The 20319-nt window shown below is 39.6% G+C and overlaps 1 protein-coding gene across 3 annotated transcripts in view; it reads left to right on the top strand.

Moving 5' to 3' along the window:
* The window catches only part of LOC101158370 (cytochrome P450 26B1), a 28916-nt gene extending 9628 nt beyond the window's left edge, over nt 1-19288 (top strand). For 2 of the 3 annotated variants that reach the window (XM_020707794.2, XM_011481931.3), the window contains 3 exons: nt 1655-1782; nt 11115-11202; nt 18248-19288. In XM_020707794.2, coding sequence (XP_020563453.1) covers nt 1655-1782; nt 11115-11202; nt 18248-18439 — 408 coding nt within the window. In that variant the 3' untranslated portion in view covers nt 18440-19288. Of the gene's footprint in view, nt 1-1654; nt 1783-11114; nt 11203-12394; nt 13349-18247 lie in introns of those variants that run through there. The other variant, XM_020707795.2, reaches the window with a different exon arrangement.
* The last annotated feature ends 1031 nt before the right edge of the window (nt 19289-20319 follow it).

The following is a 20319-nucleotide window of genomic DNA, read 5'->3' as shown; positions in this document are numbered from 1 at the left end:
AATTTAACATTGAACTATAGTCTATGCAGATTTAAAGTGGCAAAATATTTCATGTTATGTAAAATATGACAAAGACTGATTCATATTGAGAGATTTAAAAAAAATGTACATGTATTTTTACTTAAAAGTTGCAGAAAAAAATATTGAAAAACTATACTTTCTGTTTCGTCCTTGTCTAGTATAAAATTAAAAAAACATTAATTAATATTTTTTACTTAGTTAAAAAGATCTCATGAGACCTCATAATGGTTAAGAAAACCTTTTTTCACTTGACCCCTTTTGCAGGAAATTGTTTCACAAACTGTTAGTATTCACAGCCAGGTGGAAAAAATTCTATCAGGTGGAACTATATGCAAAAGATTTGGCAACCTGAATTTGTGTACGTGTGCGAGGCTGAGTGGGAGGGGGATGGAGTCAGCCAGGCCAAATTTTTTTTTTGCTCTGGTTGACTTCAGCCAGGGCAAGGGGAAAGAAGATTTGTAAAATACTTTCCATTCTACCCGGGAGCAAAAAATGAGTGTCGGGCGATCATGTTCTCTGTCAGTTCATTAGTGTAGCTACTAATGGATGCAGCAAAACAGTGAACTGGGCAACAATTGGGTGAGTGGTCTTCTCGCCCCCAGGGCGTCCTTTTTTGTTGTTGTTTTTTTTTAACTGAGGCTGAGTGGAAGAACTTGTTTGGGAATCTTGGTTAGAGGAATGTAGTTTTTTTCTTTCAGCTCAAGAATGGGGCAATTTCAGTGCAGTGGTGGTACTGACACATCTGCTGTCAAATCTTGACTCTTGGGATCAGCAGTCGAGGTGAAGCTCACTGTGTTGCTCATTCAATCGAAATTTGCACGTTTGCTAAGAAATCACTGAAGACAACTCATGTCAACAGGTTTAGGATTAGAGAGCATTTAAGCTATTTTAGGATGTTTTCATATTCTTCATAACTTGCTGTATTCCTTTTGGGGTCAAGGGCTGCCGGAGCCTAACCTGGCTACAGTTGGGTAAAGGTGGGGTACACCCTGGACAGGTTGTCGGTTAGCTGCAGGGCCAGAATCACACACTCACATTCACATAGGGACACTTTGCAGGTCTGTCCAATTCCAGGCCTTCAGGGCTGGTGTCTAACATGTCTTCTAACCAACCTGACATTGAAGCTCCTTAATGGCTAAACACACCCGATCTAGGTCATCAGCAAGGTAGGATTTCTGGAAAACCAGCTGGAGGCCGGCTCTCGAGGCCTGGAGTTTGACACCCTTGCTTTAGAGTAACCAATCGACCTATGAAGCATGTTTTTGGACGGTGGGAGGAAGCTGCAGTGCCCGCAGAAAACCTACATGAGGAGAACATGCAAATTCCGCACAGAAAAGTCACAGCTGGGATTTGAACCAGCGCTTCGCGCTGTGAGGCCAGAGCCCTTTATTCTGCAGAAATCCAAAAAATTAAAAATGCATGTCAATAAACATAACTTGAACGTTATGAGCAAATGATAAATGACATGGTAACAGTAAGATCAAATTTGTCCCACCAAAGAACATAAAAAAATGTGGATGATTATTACATACATTACCATTTATGTCACAGAACAACTATATAAACATCTAGATAGATATATTTTAAATGTCTAAATATGCCTAATAGTTTTCTAATGTGTGTGTGTGTTCAGGACACAACCCTCGCTGGGTTTGAGATTCCTAAAGGCTATGGGGCAATTTTCATCAGCCACTCCGTCCATCGGGATCCAGAGGTGTTCCAACAGCCGGACAGCTTCCTGCCGGAACGATGGAGTGGAAGGTGAGAATTGATGTTCTCCCAGTGAGTCCTCCCGCTTTATAGTGTTTAGCAGAGCACTTCGCAGAAAACTTCATACCTCCCATGTTCTCACCTGATGACAGGGAGGAAATTACGGAAAAGAGTTGTAGCTGGGATCCGTTAAAGTATACTACATTTAGGAAATAAATTGTAAGAATAAAATCCTAAAGGATTTAAGGATTAATTTTTTTTAATTAAATTTTTTTTAACCTTGAAAAAAGCATCTCCTGTTTTGGCTCCACTGAACTTCCACTCCTATTTCCTGTCTGCATATTTTGATGGACTCTATTTAAACCTTGAACACTGCAGTTATCGCCTGGATACCTACATAACACACGCTCTTTGATGTACCGTACATATTTGACCATTCTCGCGATCAATGTGAATCAGCAGATTCTGTTGCAAAGAAAAACAGCTTTTCATAACAGCTTGCAACACTTTTAATACGGTTTCCTCAGCGACAGAATCAGCTGATTTACGTTGATTGTGTAAAGACTTCACGGCTGCATAGCTACGTAAACACCAGGCATGTGAAGCGCGTTGAAGATCATGCTGAACGAGGTTATCATTGTACAACAAAATTGAGTGCAGTGCAGTCGTCTTCTGGTGCATTTGTAAATAAATGAGTAAATAAAAATTTAATCAAATAGATAAATAAGGCACACACATCCATAAATCTAACTGATTCACAGCTCCTAATATTTTGCAAACAAGTTAAACAATTGCAATAAAAATGAAACTTCTTAATTGCACTTTTAACATATGGTTTTTACACTGCACTGTTCACCCCAAACTAGCGCATTTACTTACAATTGGAAGAAGCTTTGTGTGAAATGTCGAAGCAGTATAAATCTCACAAATCTAGCTCCAGGCTTTTTCTTTCACATCTCTATTCCGACATTTGAAAGACTTGGTATCAAATAATTCCAGCCAGGTACAAACCGCATTTATTAAATTCTCCTCCACGATCAATATTCAAACAGTTTGCACTTCCCTGAATTGAAAAAGAACGCCATCCATACATCACAATCAAATCCAAGTACCTGATTGGTCAAAGCTTAACTGGTTTAACTTTCAACGTGCGTTCAATGGTCGTGCATTTTGTACGTAGAGCCTGTGCAAAATTAGTCAAGGTTTGAATGTGGAAGCCCGAAACGCACATATACATACGTGTGTTTATGTAGACTTTTCATTGGAAGTAGTAGCTTGAATGTACATTTCTAAGCCTGGTGTGAACATATTAAAAAGTGTTACATGTAAGCGTAAGGCTGCCTTTCTCATCTCTAGGTTTAGTTTGAATTTAAATTGATTAAATGCCATAACCAGACATGTTATGACGTTGCTTTACAACAGCATGTATTGACTAAAACCAGCTTCATTAGTTTCAACCAAAGGTTCTAGTCAAAAAGCTTTTAATTGAGAGATATCACACAACTGAGGGGTGAAGTCAACGGCTGCTCACAGGAGTAAGGTAGGATATGAAACACACAGCTCAGCTAGAAAATCTAAACTCAGGTTGGTCATCAATCTGTACCAGAAAAATGTTCTTATGGAAGATAACCCTATACCAAAACCTCAAAACGTTTTATCTTACAAACCTTCTGTTTACTTCACCTGCCTCTGTTCACAACTTTGTTCTTTTAAATAGTAGGGACCAACGCCACCAACAGATTCTACTGTTTAAAGTCCCACTCCAAACTTTTCTTGATCTATTTTAAAATCATTCCCAGTGGTCTTTCAGTTATGATTATGCTGTTATTAGCCAAAATCCCCAAAAAACTTTGTTTTCTAGAACATAGTTTCAGAGCAGCAGGAGTTTTTTTTAAATCTACCTCTGACTTGTGGATGGGACCGTTGGACCCTACTTCCTGTCATCCATCTGTTTACACGCTCTCCTGCAAGCTTACAGCCTCTCACACCCCCAACCTAACATTACCGGTGCAAAAAAAAAAAAAAAAAGGCGAGCAATATCAGAGAAATCTAGCCATACAGTTTTGAGCCAGATTCCAGTTTGGACAAGGAAAACGAAGACGTACTGGCATCTAGTTGTGTACAAGTGGATGCATCAGAATGGAGTGGAGCAGAGAGCTTGTGTCTCGCTTGGTTCTACATCTCACCTACAAGCCTTTCCAATGGCATTTTCTCATCTCCTCTAGATTTATGATACCAATAAAGAAATACTTAGAAGTGCAATTTCTTAAATATGTCCTCTATAATCTATATATCAAAAAACATGCTTCATAGGTTAATTGGCAACTCTAAATTGACCATAGGTGTGAGTGCGGGAGTGAATGGGTGTGTGAGTGAGGACATTCTACCCTGCAACAAACTGGCGACTTGTTCAGGGTGTCCCCCCTGCCTTCGCCCACAAGTGGCCGGGATAGGCTCCGGCAGCCCCGTGACCCCGAAAGGGATAAAACGGTTAAGAAAATGAAAAAAAATGAATGAATGAATGAATGTCCTCTATAATGAGAAAAATTCCACAAGAACATTTTTAAAAACAACATAAACACAATTTTCATCAGAGTAGGTCCATAGCCAAACTTTAAAAAGCTCTGGTACAACAAAGAAAACAATAAACGTTTGTTTACCCAGAATTGTTTGCTTCAAGGCAAGCCCAACTAGCTGAAGTTGAAACCAGAGCTTGTGGTTTGAACAAAAAAACATTGGTTTACATTTAAAACCATAAACACAAATACACTGTACAGGATTTTTCATTTCATGGAGAAATGGATTAATCCCTCAAGAAAATATTAGTTTTGTACCAGCTTTATAGTGGAGCTATTAATAAGCTAATAATATTTCAGAAAAACTTAGAATTTTGTGGTGAAAGCACCAGATTTGCCCTAGATCTACTTCAGGATCCCTTCTTTAACAAAAGCATGTTTGCCACGAGAAAAATTAAAAAAATTTGCAGCCATTTTGAAAGATGGTAGTCATACACTCAATTGTTACAAACATATTCGATTCTTGTTTGCCTCAGTCTCAACAAAATGGGCTGTTAATGCACTCATGGCAAATGGGCTTTTCTGAAATAGGAGTCCATCAGTCACAATTATATGCCACATTTGGTGCTTGTTCCACACATTATTTTATTTACCGGCTCCATTATTAGCCACTAGCTACGCTCATCTGCAGTCCACCAGCATGCCAACCAAACAATAAAACACATAAACAATAATAAACAACAAACACACACATGTACACAAAATTATAAAAGAATGATAAATAAATGAATCTCAGTTCTTACTAAGTTCATTGCAGAGGAGTAAATCTGAAACTTAAATTTTTCTCCAAGGAAACCCATTGCCTTGGTTTCCAGGATGCCACTTCAGCTACAACTACCACTAAAAAGCAGTATTGGTCTGAGGATGAAATCGATGATTTCAGAAATGAAAAATCATTTCATTGTTCTTTCTGCCTCAACAGATGAAGCTCATTTCTGCCTCCCTCTGTCTCCTATAACCCAGTATTTCAGAGGTGGTGGTAGAAAAGCTTGCGATCTGACCGACAGGATCATAATCCTTTGTATTGACCTCTCAGATATCAATGCAGGGAAGCCAGTTCAATTTCTGTTTTATCGACAGCCTGAGCTCTTCATTTCAACTTTCCTAACTAATTACCCAGAATGCAGCAAAGAATATTTTAGAATGTTTTGCGTACTGTGCCTTTAATTCTGCTTTTTTTTTTTTAAACATAAAACAATAGCAAAGACAAAAAAAAGCTGTTGCAATCTTACTTATCTTTAATGTAATTGAGTGGATATCACTTTCATTTTAAATTAAAGGACTCCATTCATCCATTTTCTGAACCTGCCAATTGTCACGAACTGGTGGTGGAGGACCCAAATGCAGGAGACCAAGCTTGATGACAGGAACTAAAACATTTAATTAGCAAACTGAAACATGACAAAACTATGAGGGGAAACAAAACTGTGACAAAACAGAGCAGATGACCTGACAAGGATGAACAGAAACCAAGACACTTAAAAATGCTGAGGGTAATTAACTGAACTGAAGACAGCTGTGGATCATGAACCTGAAACTTGAGTGACTGACAAGGAAACCAAAAACATGACAAAGAAAACCAAACCACTGAATCCTTACAGTACCCCTCCCGAAAAGGGCAGATCCCAGATGCCCAAAAACCCCTAGGAGGAGGGGACCTGGAGGAACAGAAAATGAAAAAACAAGTCCAGAACAGTTTGGGTTCCTGCAGCCAGACGGAAGTGAGGGGCATCAGAACCCCTTCTGTGAACAGGCATGAAGTGTAGAAGTCCCAATTACTCTCCCCAGGGACAGGAACCATGAAGGGGAGCAGCACTGGTGACCCTCTTGTGGACCAGGTGACACAGCCAAGGGGGAATGGTGACCATCCTCCGGGACAGGGGACATGAAGTGTGGGCCCGGCGACCCTCCTCAGGAACAGACATGAAGAGGAGCGGCCCCGGTGACCCTCCACAGGAAACTTGATGCTTGAAGGATGGTCCCGGCAATCCCCCTCAGGAACAGATGGGCTTGATGTGGAAAGGCATAGCATGAACAATGCTGCAGGAACTCATCAGGCAAGGCATGGAATGGGCATGATGGAAAACTCCCCTGCTGGGTCCAAGCTGGTCAGGTCATTCTGTCACGAACTGGTTGTGGAGGACCCAAATGCAGGAGACCAAGCTTGATGACAGGAACTAAAACATTTAATTAGCAAACTGAAACATGACAAAACTATGAGGGGAAACAAAACTGTGACAAAACAGAGCAGATGACCTGACAAGGATGAACAGAAACCAAGACACTTAAAAATGCTGAGGGTAATTAACTGAACTGAAGACAGCTGTGGATCATGAACCTGAAGGTGTGACTGACAAGGAAACCAAAAACATGACAAAGAAAACCAAACCACTGAATCCTTACAAATTCCCTCTTGGGGTCACGGGGTTGCTGGAGCTAATCCCAGCTGCTGTTGGGCAAGGGCAGGGTACACCATGGACAGGTTGTCAGTCTGTCGCAGATTCAAAAAAAATCCTAATTTTTTATTTTACTATAACTAAAACCTCTGCTTTTGTCTGTGGTCTTGGGTCATTTTTGGTTATTTGTAAAGAGCAGCTTGTCTGTGGTTAGATGTGGTTAGTTTGATGTTTTGTAATGGACGAAAATGATATTCTAAATAAAAGCTGTCATTACATCCACCCACATCTTTATATAAGTATACCAAAGATGTTTGAAAAATCACATTTAACAGCCCACACAGCAATTATTTAGATCAATTTAGATGAAAAAAATGCCCTATGAACACAATAAGAGATGCACAATGATTGTGTGTCTGCAGCCCCATCTCAGTAAATGAATCCCTGCCTGGCTCATTCACTAAATCCCTCTCCCAGTCAACCCTTTCTTCTATTCATCTTCCCCTATTCACCTTTTTCACTATCATTCATGCACATTCACTTCAGGCGGAACACAGGACGTGAAAAAAATATGAATGCATGTATGTGCTGCCATGGAAACCAGTCACCTGTCACTTTCCTTACCAATAGGGTTCCCTCTGTGTTTCCTTAGGGTGGGGGGAGCAGCTGCTTTTTCCTCCTCTTCTGTCTTTTAGCGTGTGGTAGGATCCAGACGTATGAGTCAGAGACAATCTCGGGTTGTTTCTGAGTCATTTTCCTAAAATCAAATCTTTTTCAGTGGCTCTGATGATAGAAAAAGAAGAGAATAATAGAAATGCTTGATTGGTTTCTGCAACTTCAAACAGAGTCAATGTTGATTAGATATTTTTTAACCTAGCATTTAGTTTTGTTTTTTTAAAAACAAGCTTGTCGACATTGAATCTGAAAAATCACTCAAAACATTTTACATTGCAAAAAGAAAAGGCCCAGACAGTTTAAAAGGAGATTAAATGTGTGCATGTGTGGGATTTCCTGCCTTTTCCATGTATTCCTTAATTATCCGTGCATGATTACAACCGCAATTTGGCAATTGTAATTGTTTTTACTGCATATGGAGGCAATGGAGCGATTAAGAAAGAACAGAATTATGAATGAACAGACAGGTAGCTGCTGCTATGGTAACTGGCCACCTCGCCCCTATTTTTACCAATGGGGATTCCCTCTGTGCTTTGAGTGTGACTGTGTGCAGTAGGGCTGGGGTTGAAGAATGAGTCAGAGACTTTCCTTGAGGCTGAGTGATATAAAATTCCAGAAAGCGCTCTCATTAAAATTGCAAACAAAAAAAACATCAGTGGAAGATGCAGCAAGGTGGTAACAATTTTATGCAACAGGTCGGGAAAGTCAAATTACAATGTGAGGATTTTTAGAGAATTAAATCTAGGGTCTTTTTGGTATCTTTGTCTACATGAAAAATAATATCTGTTGGGTTTTTTTTAAACATAAGAACACAATATTATATCTTTTTTTATTGGTTAAAATGTTGATCTATGTCAAAATGTTGCTATCATTTTCTCAAAACCACACAATTTTCGTTTTTATTACAAGTTTATATCCTTTATCTACACCAACCTTCTGTTCATCATTCGATCAGTGATCTCCTTCCTTCTCCATCCATCTCGCTCTGCTTCTCCATCTGTCAGTCAGACTGATTTCCTGTCTGTTATGATGGTTTCCTGGCTCCTTTGTTATGCCACCTGGCCCTTTAATTTAATGACTGCAGTCCTGTTACATAACAAGCCCACCTACAATCACCAAGGTTTCATCTTAGCTTTTTGTTGTTGCCGGGTATATATTGTCCGAGTGCATATTGTCATGGTGTGGGCTTGTGTGCGTGTATTCATATGTGTTTATGAGCTTTTTTCTGTTGGATACAAGTAGTGAAGCTGGCAAGTTAACAACCCATCAGGCAAACGCCCACACAGACTCTGGCCTCAGATAAAGTGAAACGGAAATGCTACCACGAACAGATAAAAATCCCAGCTTTTTCAGCGAATGGTGCTGCGCATTTGTGCTGAATCTGAAACAAGAAGTTTTAGTTCTTTATTTTTTTGTGTTTGCATAACACCCTCATGAGACAGAAAGTGCCATCATGTTTTCTGTGGAGTTTGAATAGTCAGACGATTACATCTTTCAATTTACCTCATGACTAATGCTCTTTTCTGCAGATTTTTGCATTAAAAAGATAATTTTAATTAATTAATTTTAAACTAATTTCATCAATATTGGTGTTTAGAGTGGACAAAATGCTGTCTAAGATTTTTGAAAAAGGCGATCTACCAACATGCAATAGGTTTGCGTTTTCCCTTGCTTTGGGGGAAAATTAATGTGCAAAGATTATGACTAGCTCAAAGGATTTATGTCATTTTAAACTTATTTTTACTCTAAATATTTTATTTGGATTTTAAGCTGCACAAATTTTAAAAATACACATCTTTTTTGTGTTATTTTTGGTTAAAAAATGCATTAAAATTCCCAGTCCTTGTGCAGATGACTTGTTCCTCACTCTACATTACTGCAGCACCTTTTGTCTCCATTCAGCTGTTTCTCCTCGTTCCACTCTTTCCACCATCATTTCCTCTGGACCTCGTGTGCTCTGACTGATCTGCTGATTAACCAGAAATGTTTAAGTCCGGACATAATCAGTCTGTGTTTGAGGTGGGCCAGAGTAACCACTGATAAAGCATTACTGTAAAGCTTGTGTGCACAGTCCACCTCTGTGACTCAAAAATAATGGAAACAAAAAAAAAAGAAAGAAATTGTAAGTTATCTTTTAGATCAGCTGTACATCAGCAAAGCCAGGCCAGCCAGTTACACAATTCTGTTTTGTCCTGCAAACGTCTATAAATATTATAAAACCTTTACATTCTTTAAAATAAAGATGAACCTAGATGAGTCTGTATCACTGTATGTCTATTGTGCTCATTTTCTGTTAAAAAGGCACAATTTGTCAGGATTCCGGTGCAAACACTGGAAGCTCCAACACAAAGACCTCTCCTTTATTCTGAACAGAACACTGGAAACAAGGCTAAAAAACTTACGGCACTCGAGAAGGCACACAAAACGATCTGGCGACAAGTGGACAAAACACGGGGGTTATATATATATATATTATATATATATATATATAAGTACAGGGGCACCCATTAAGATGACAGGAGACCGTGGGGGGAGAGAAAAAGAGACTGGAAAGCAAAAAAACCTGAGATGAGAGGAACCAGAAACAGAAGGTAACAAGAAAAACTAGAAACATGACTACAACCACGACCTCCAATACCCCACAAAATGTTGTCGTCAAAAAGACTCAAAAATGAAACTTTTTGCTAAAATTAATGAGAAAGTTCTGAAGTTCTAAAAGCAAATGTTTCAATCAAGAAAATCAGGATCAACTTGTAGGTTAGGAGCAGGAAAATTAGGGTCAGATGAACGTTATGCAGTTTTATTTTAGTCTTACATTTCCCTATTCTGACTAATTAGTTTGTTGAACTGCAACCATCTTTGCTTCTGTCACTCTGGAACTTTTGGGTTTTTTTGCATTGAGGTGAATCAGACTTGTCACCAGATTACACTTCCCTTCCATTCATCACATTTGTTAAAGACTTTTGTTCAGGGACTGCCTGACCCTGTGCCTTAGTGATACAGGATCACATTGTACACTGTACATCTTAGAGTTTCAGAATGAGCTTGATAGGACATTAAATCATCAGAAAGATGGGAGAAAGGTTTTTTTTTTTTTTTTTTTTAAAGCAATCTCTCTAAAACGCACACAAACCATCTGACTCACAGCTGAGTTATACACATCACTAATGCTTCCTGTTTGCCCTTAATCAGGGTTCATGTTTCAGGAAGGCAGGATGCATTAGACACCGGGGGCACAATATGCGTTACATCAGCAAACTTCTCACTGACCACCGCTCTCCACGTCTGTTTTGGAGGTGTTAGCTAGCAATGGAATAATAAATGACCCAGGGAGTCTGGGCAACACATTATGTCGCTGTTCAATGACCAATTTGGGAGTTTGCTTACCTGCAGGCTTGTCTGTTAAATCCAACTTCATTAAAAGAAGATGTTTACTTGGCCAGCTGGGTGTGTGCTTTGTCTGGAACTTTCTTTTTTCCTGTAAAGACAGACTGTTCCTTGAGTAAATGACCTTTGAATATGTTTTGTGAAATGTTTGAATAATAGTGGCTCAGTTGAGTCAGTTCTTCTTTCCACTCACTGGAAACCCATGTTGGTTTCGAGGAAGATGCAAAATGCAGAAATGTGTCAGCAGAGACGGTGAAAGGAGACTTTATGCAGTCTGGCAATTTAGTTCATATATGAACTAAATGTATATATACATTTAGCTTTTTTTCTGTGTTTGTTGCATTTGCAGGAATGCTGGACAGGAGGGCTTTCTTTGTTCTTTCGGCAATGGACCTCGGAGCTGCATCGGATCCAAGCTCACCGACATTTTCTTAAAGGTAAAAAAGTCCCAAACAGCTTCAAAGTTAGACACACATGAAAATACTCACAAGTGATAGTAATTGGAAGTAAAGAAGTTTCATGAGGGCCTTTGGAAAAAGGGTGTTTCTGTGCTGCATCTTGGTTTGAATATTATTGAATATTTCAAACCAGCCTCCAAGTGCTGCAAAATCCAGTTTACATATGTGCAATTTATCAAATAAATGTCCAAATCTAAACAGGATAGCACACATTTCCAGTTATTTCTGTTGACCCATTTTGTGCAACAAATTAGCTTCATGCTGATTTTCCAACTTGCAGTTATTCAGTTTGCAAGCAGAAAAGAGTCATGCGTTTGGCTTATGCTGTCAAACCACACGGGTCACACCAATTCTCTGTGTTGGTTGTCACATGGTGCAACTGTTTTCCCTTTTCTGTGATTAACATGAAGGAGTAGGAAGACAACAAAAAGAAAGTGCCCCTTATGGTGTAGAGATATAGAGTATGCAATTACTTTTCTGCTGCTTGCTGGAACCTTTATGTTGGTTCAATGAAAAGCTTTCAGAGCACTGAACCAGTGTCTTCAGTGACTTCAGTGACTGGTGGTAAAGCAGTAAAAGTCTTGTGGTCATTCACTTCACAGTTAGAAACAAGAAGGTGAGGAAAAACAACCATTGTTTCCTAAAATGACTCCTAGGAGTGGAAGCTCATACAAACAGATGTGATGCTGCACGACACACATATATGGAAGATCTGCATTTTCTAAAGCCTCACCTTAATCAGCCACTGATCACAGTTGATGGCTTTTACAAAGTCTAATATGTTGCTTTATTTACAACATCAATTATCTGTTAATTTATCAACGTGGTTTCTTCATCGTAGACTTGCAGCAAAGCTCTTTTTCTGGATGTGGGAACCTTTTGTTTTTTATTTTCTTTGGCAGAATTAAAAATCAAAGCACAAAAAAAAAAATCAAAGAAGAAATATACATTTTAAAGGTTTAAGGGTTTAAGTTTAAGTGTTTAAGCTTTAGGTCTGCTGTTGTGTGAGCTATCACAGTTGCATGTTCAGTTTTCATGCAATCATTGTGTAATAAAGACAAAACACAGGTATTGCACTCGTGTGCCAATTCATGCAGTTACATCTTTGAAGAGCAGGGGTGCAATTCCTCGTGGTCAAAGGGTTTGACAAACAAGGTTTTTTTTTTTACAGGAGGCTTAAAGCACGCTCAGACGTATCTGCTCAATGCTGCAGACAAAGAAAGGGGTTGTGCTTTTAAAACAGTGAGCAGTCATTAGCTTTTCTGGAGTACTTCCAAAGAGAAAGTATGGCCGAGTAAAGAGCATCGAGGCTTCAGAGGCACAGACATGAACGCAGAGACGTGAATGTCAGCTCAGGGACCCAGACTGAACAGAATTTCTGTGCAAATGGACATGTGGATCTAATAATTACTTTGAAATTATTTTACTAAAGCTATTAATATCTATGTTACCTTAGAAATAAAAACGTTCAAAACGTATTTTTCCCTGTTTTTGTACCTGTATACACAGCAGGAAAATAAATGATCCAGAGTATCAGTAATATTTTAACAAACAACATTTTAAAGCAGAACATCATGGTAGCCTCATCTGTGACTTCAGCATCACATAGATGTTGTGTTGTTCCCTCTTATCCTTTCAAGAAGCTGATGTTCTAGCTCTGATTCAGCTTCGAGATGCATCAGAGACGGAGCAAAATATTGCAGAAGGAGTCGTATCGTGGAGCCCAGGGAGGCGGCGGCATGGAAAAGCTACTGGAAAGAGGCAGCTGGCAAAAACATTAAGATAATGTTGAAAGCACAGGTTTTTCCAAAGTTCTGTATAAGCTTTTAAACTTGATTATTGCCACAAATAATCATCCGACATTTAGAGACTCACTTTTGAAAGAGCTTGTAGCTTTCACGTTTAACCTATAGGTCAATGTACAAGCTCCCTTTTTAGCCCCATTCTGATGCATCCACAAATAGATCCATGTACGTTTTTCTCGTCTGAGCTGTTATCTGGTTCAAAACTGTGAGACTGGATAGCTCTAAGATAGCATGCCATTTTTGTTGCCGCAGTACTATTAGGTTCAGTGTGTTGGGGGTTGTAAGCTAGCGGGAGAGCATGTAAACACATGGATGACAGGAAGTAGGGTCACCAGTAGTCCCACCCACAACTCAGAGGTGATTTTGTAATAACTACTGCCACCCTGCAGAAACTATGTCCTAAGAAAAGGATACCCTTTAATTGATTTTAGCTAAAAACGGCATAATTGTGATTTTAAAGAAAACCCACTTGGAACGCTTTTATAAGTGATCAAAAGATGATCGCAGTGGGACTTTAAGCACCAATAAATTAAGGCAGGGGTCGGCAACCCATGGCTCCGGAGCCACATGTGGCTCTTTCATCCTTCTGTTGTGGCTCCCTGTGACTTTGGAAAATAATGAGTATTTTATAATAATTACATTTTATTTTAGTTTGTTCATTTTTCATGGCATTTCAAAGGCGCTGCTGGCTCCGCACGAAGCGCAAACCACGTAAAAAACAGCTTCGTAATGAGCTCGTATTTATCGGGCGAGACCTGCAGAGCTGATAGCAGGGAGAGGCACGCGGGGCGGCTTCAATAAACACTCCGATCTTCTGCCGGAAACTTGACGTGCCGCGGGGCAGAGGCCAACTCGCTGATGACAGAGAGTTCGCGCCAGTGTTGCCAGATAGAGTCACAGTTTTCCAGCCGAAAAGTCATCTGAAAACCGCCAGACCCAGCCAAAAACTGCCCAACACAGCTTTTGTTGATGTTCTTTTTCGTACTGGACTGATAAAATAAAAGATTTTTCTCAATAAAAGATAGTTCTGACTAATAATAAAATGTGTACAATATTGAATATTTCTTCAGCGGGCCGCCTTCTTCCATTCATTTGCTTAACCCACTCTATCCCCGCTATAACCTGCGTCCTGCTCTTTCATCCTTGTGCGGTGCTGGAGCGCCCCGACTACCGTATTTTGCGCTCCCTGTGTAGGACACACTGAGGAGCGCAGGGGAAACAAATCCCAGCTACAGAGGATGTGAACAGGTGAACAGGTAGAGAGGCGGAGGAGGGGCTTTGGCTTCAAACTCTGTCAGAGAGATGGAAACACGGGCGTCAGATTGAGACGCAGCTTTCCCTGCAGGAGTTGAAGCAGAGACTTTCCCTGGGAGGATTTTATGAACTCAAACATGGAAACATGATTACCAAGTAGAACTCTTCAAAATAATAAACCTGATCTCTCCACATTCTCAGTGTCTTCCATGCATTGATAAACACATCGCTCCATGCAGCGATCAGACCAGAACCAGTAGCTCCGCCCACACGCGGCCACGGTATCATCCTTTAAAGAACATAATGTGCATTTTCAGCGACGTATGCTTCAGACGATGTCCGATTGGCCAATCTACATGTCAATCAAGTCCCGTACTTCTCAGTGAGGACTTCGGTGGATTTTAAAGAAGTACCGGTACTTCTTTTTGTTTTTTTCTGGCCCGCGATCAACACTCATGTCATTGAAGATCGACCGGTAGATCGCGATCGACGTAATGAGCACCTTTGAATAATATATACATGCATAATATATATAATGATGTCAAAACGGGTTGTGGCTCCGGGTGCTTTCTTTTTTATTAGGGGGCGGTCCCAAATGGCTCTTTGAGTAAAAAGGTTGCCGACCCCTGAATTAAGGGAATCATCAGAAGTCAGACAGTATTGTGTATTTATGTTTGGTAAATTAAAAAAAATGTAATGAATCAAGCTTTTAGGCTTTTTTTTTTTAAATGAAGCCCATTTAGCTGCCCTGTAATTTGAATGGGTAATTTCCAAATCAACACAGCATCATTAAGCAGAATAATTGTATCACCGTGAAACATTAAATCAGAAGCATTTATGTTTTTTTTGTAAGAAATTGAAAGCTGAACATATCTCAAGGAAGCCGATTATAGTCTGATTATCGAAAAGTACCGAGAGATGCAAATGAGATTACAGTAAGAGTTTTTAACAAATGGTGCCTCAGAAATAAAGGTATTTTCTTTGTCCAACCAATATGGGGAAAAAAATGTATATATAAAATGCATGTGTAAATTGTAAAAATCCTTTTCTGGTAATAGATGAGTGAGGTCACTTCCTCTTTTCTTTATGAACTTGGGTGTTTAACACCTATTACTGTTAAAGAGAAGGGGGGGCCAGACAGTTTCTGCACCACGGATAATGCTCATTAAAGATTATAGAAATAGATCAACCACTTTGCATTGAGGACTCCATCCTTCCTCCAATAATTTCTTCAATTCCATAGTAATATTTATTTAGGTAAATGTCTAGAAATTAGCAATAGATCAAGTTAATTTAGAGAAATGCTTTTAGAATTAAAACAGTAATTTTGGATAGTTGCTTGTTTTGCTATTTTAAATTCACCACACATGGTAAACAATTCTGAGGCATAAATAATGTACAAATGAACTGCTTTTATACAAAAGTTTGTTTATTTTGTTTGTTTTCATTTGATCTGCATAGGATTTTCTTTTCCGTAATGAACAAGTAAAGAACTCCTGAAGAAGGAGCCGAAGGCTGAGAGCAGATTGTGCTTAGCAGCAAATGAGAAGCTTATCCCAGCAGTTCACATCCGTTGAGTCAGACTATTAACACAGTGCGTTATTTGACCCACTTTGGTCGGTTGCATCTATCCATACATCCTTGTTATGTCCTTGTAGCCAGATTATTTCAAATTAAAAGCGATAACACTCATGTGGGTGTCATGGCAAGCTGTCTAAAATGTAAGGCATGACTCACTTTACACACAAACACACACGCATGACTCATTTCAAACTCTGAGCATGGCTGTAAAGAGCTCAGGTGTAGTTCCTTGGATGTTCTCCCACTTCTCTGTAGGTTGGTGATGCTTCTCTAATTTAAAGTGGATCAATCAGTCCTGAAACCAACAGCTTGTTCTATTTTAATGCACACAAGTGACACAAAGGATAAGGACAGAACCAACAAGTGACACTAAATGTCAAAGAGTTCATAAAAAACCCCAAAGATAAAGCAAACTTCACATCCAGAGTTCATTAACTCCTGTGGCTACCAAGACACAACTGTCGGGTCACGTGTGAAGAGTTTTTTCCTGCAACTAAATCTTGATTGAAACACGTTGAACACGAGTCAACAAGTTGAAGACTTTGTGTGATGTAATGGTTTAACCCAAGTCTGGTTTAAAAATTAAAGCCAACTTTTAAATGCAAAACAAATGAAATAAACCTTTAAGAACCAAAACAAAGTGGGACAAACTGCTTCAACAAAATATGGGACACTAATAACGCAGTATTTCTCGTCAGAGAAGACGACAGAAATACTCTAAAAAGGGTTTTCCAGTAGTTGCAGCTAATGTTTGATACATTAGCACAACTTTAATGGGTCACAACAGAAAATAGACATTACAGTGGCATCCTTTATTTCACTCACAAATGCTTTATGTGTGTATTTTTCCACATCCACAAATCCCTTTATTTCCCTACTTCTATACTAAACATTCACCCATGTTTGACAACCTTCTAGCTTTGCAAACATGTTTAAGTGCTGCATTTACACTCAAATGGTGTGCTTTTCTGCTCAGTGTGTTTTGCCCATATGATAGAGAGAATATAAGTTTATCTAATGGATTCAACATAAGAATAAATTCCGAAAAATACAATAAATGCTTTATTTTAATGATTAGTTGTCAGAATTCTACAAAATCACATTTGGTCACTTTTTTTTTACTTTGTCCAATTAAAATCATGTTTTTGGTGTTTTTAACATGTTTTTGTGGCATTTTTCTCACAATGGAGGACATGTATGGAAAAAATAGCTTAAAATGGCATTTCCAAGTATTTCTTTTCTCAAATGGTTGTGAATCAGGACCAGGCAAAAGAATTCCGTTTGAAAAAACCTGTAGATGTGACATAACAGCTACTATCGGTGGGCAACTGCCTCCCTACTCTGCCCCATTCTGAGGTATCTAATTGCAGACAAATAGATCCATGTACATTTTTGTTTTCCTCATCTGAGCTGGAATTTGGCCCAAAACTGCAGGGCTGGATAGCTCTTGATTTTTCTATTGCCGCTCTGCAGAAATTATGTCCCATGAAACCAGATAGGTTTTTTGATTTTGGGTAAAAATTGCTTAATTACATTTAAAAGACAACTGGAAATGCTTTTATAATAGATCAAAAGATGATCGGAGTGGGACTTTAAGACACAAAAGTTTTGATTTATTCTTTAAAGACCAGCTGCTGACCATTATTCTCTCCAAACACACAAACACAGACGCACACACACCCATGCACACACCCTAAGGAGGACGTGTCCAGAATATAAAGCATAGCAAGGGGATCTAGGTCAGAGATGTGACTCATCTCCCTCCTTCATCCTTCCCAGTCCACATTCTACATTCCCTCCCACCCTCAATCTCATCATCCCTCCTCGATTCCCTTCTCTCATTCTTCCTCATTCATTCATCTTGCTGCCCCCCCCCCCCCCCCCCCATGGGAAGGAAAAATCTTCACTCTAAGAGGAGGGGGAGGCGTGTTGGTGGGCAGGATTGGTCAACTTTGGGGTTGCAGGATAAGATGTGCAGACTGTGACATCATGAGTCTCCTCTACTAAATGAACTAGTTTTTGTTTTTTTTGCAAGATGCTCTAAACGATCAAAAACTAACATAAATGACATTTTTTCATTTTTAAAATGTAACTGTGAGATCTGCTCCCTCCCAAATGCCCAAATGACCCCATGTTCCATTTGAATTGGCTGCTGATGGATGTCGCTTTGCTATTTCAGACCTGGAATGGTGATCACAGAGAAGTGAAGTGTTGTGGAGGCTGCTGCTCTGCGAGTCGCACACAGGCAGCGCTGGCGGGTGCCATGAGCTCTTCTATCATTTCTTGTTTTTTGCTCTGTGGCAGCGCCTCTAAAAAAAGAACACAGTCAGAGAAACACAGATTTGTTTATTTATTTATCCACCCCTTCACTGTTGTCCTGTCAGGAAGCCTGCATGTTCCTGTTGAAGCGTTATGACTGGCGGTTGGACCCTCCATCGCAAGACCTCACGTACAAATGGCTGCCCGTGTCACGCCCAGCCAACCCTCCCACTGTGTCCTTTACTCAAGTGGATCAGTCCGTATCTGACAGAAGGAATGCCAGGGACGTTATAAATAATGGACCTGTTGTGTGCTAAAACAAGTATATTGGTTATATTAGCGTGTGTGCATGAAAATCTGGAGAGTTCCTGAAGACACAAAGAGGGAAACCTTCAAACTGTGAGGCTTTCCCCCCGCTGTGTAAAACTCTATAATCATTCCGGGGAAAGCCAAAGAGGGCGCTGGTTCTACAATAAAAGACTGCCAGATATTCTGTGGGCTCTCTTGAAGCGGTGCAAACACAGACGAAACAAATGAGTCATTCTAACAACCCCAAATCTGCCGCTGCTGGATGCATTCTTCATGAAATTACTTAAATTTAAGTTTGCTTTTAAAAAATATGGCAATCTTTGTAGGACATATTTCAAATGCTGTAATCCATTATATATAAGAAATTCTGCTTCATAGTTGATCCAAAAATAAACCTCAATTCCTCCCCCATGCAGGGGCTGAAATTAGAAACTCACTGCAGCAACACACATGTCACGTGCGCTCATAAAAATGTAGGTAAACCCTCAGATTCTATCACTGACTGTAAACCTGTCTCAACCCTCCACCCCCTAGCAACCACCACTGCTTAGCAACAATTCTTCACACCAACACCGAGATGCTTCCGTTTAGTATGCAAGTCACACCCGCACACACTAACCTGGTTATTTTTAAAAAGCGTTCACCTGACAGACACACTGCCTGAATCCTTTGTAAAATGTGACAAAAGGCATTTCATTTTTACAGTTTAAACAGAAGAATTTATATTGTCATTTTTGTCTTTTGTGCTGTGGAAATCTGTAATCATTTATGCTTAACTTATGTGCTGTGTACCAACTATTAAGAATATTCTGTATTTATTTTGTTTAAGATTGTCTGACTAAAATTTACAATCCTCATCTTATGTGCTTTTTTTTTGACTCCCAGGAAGCCTCAAAGGAAACCAAAAAATGTAAATTTATCTTCCATGAATGCCCATATAAATTGCGTGATTGGTTTTATTTTATGGGTTAGGGTTAAGGTTAGGGTTACATATAAATACTTTCACAACAACTTTTTCCCCACTTTTTATTTAATAGTCTGCAATCATACTTCTGCCACACCTCGCACGATTTCAAAGCAAGGCCTCTCCGGGTGTATTCAGACTGGACACATTTGGTTCGCTTTAAGTGAACAAGGGTTCTTTTCCACCAATAATCCAGAACAAATTTTCAGGATGAATACTCCCAAGCAGACCCTGGTCTAGGACAGGAACAACTCTTGTACCCATCTTTTGAGGGGGTCACTGTTTGTTTCCAATCGGACTGAGCTTCTGTTCGCTCTGAGATTCCTCAGTCTGAACAGACTGCATGCTTGAAGCGGAACAATTGGACCAAAACGGCCACCGTAGCTGGGCATTACAGAATGTAAACAGAGAGACGCAGACAAACATGAAGCACTGATTAGACACAGCAACTCATTGAAATGTGGTTGGATGGATGCATATCTGATGTCTCCTTGGGAACATGTGCTATACCAAAGTATGAAGTGTTGTACCTGATGTTGATCAAGACATTTAAAAATGGTCAGCAAAAAATCAAGTTTAAATAAGTGAACTGTCTTGATGGGGACTGTAACGTGTAGGAATTATATTCTTTCTCTCATTGCTTTGCCCCGCCCGCGTAATGATTGAGGAGATCTTTAGAAACGTGGTTTTGTTTACAAGCTTTGCTCCGAAACAGAAATCTCCGGTAGACGTCAGTCTGAATACTGGTTAAACGCAAGCTTCAGGACTCGATCTGGACCAAATTAAGCAGACTCCGGACCAATTGGTTCGCTTTAAGTGAACAAGGGTTCTTTTCCACCAATAAACCAAAACAAATTTTGGACCAATTGGTCCGGAGTCTGCTATTCAGACTGGAAAGGCCATTAATGGCCTTTCCAGTCTGAA

This window comes from Oryzias latipes, chromosome 12, assembly GCF_002234675.1.
Source record: "Oryzias latipes chromosome 12, ASM223467v1".
Lineage (NCBI taxonomy): Eukaryota > Metazoa > Chordata > Actinopteri > Beloniformes > Adrianichthyidae > Oryzias > Oryzias latipes.
The sequence above is the reverse complement of the archived record's forward strand: the minus strand, read 5'-3'. Positions and strand labels throughout refer to the sequence as shown.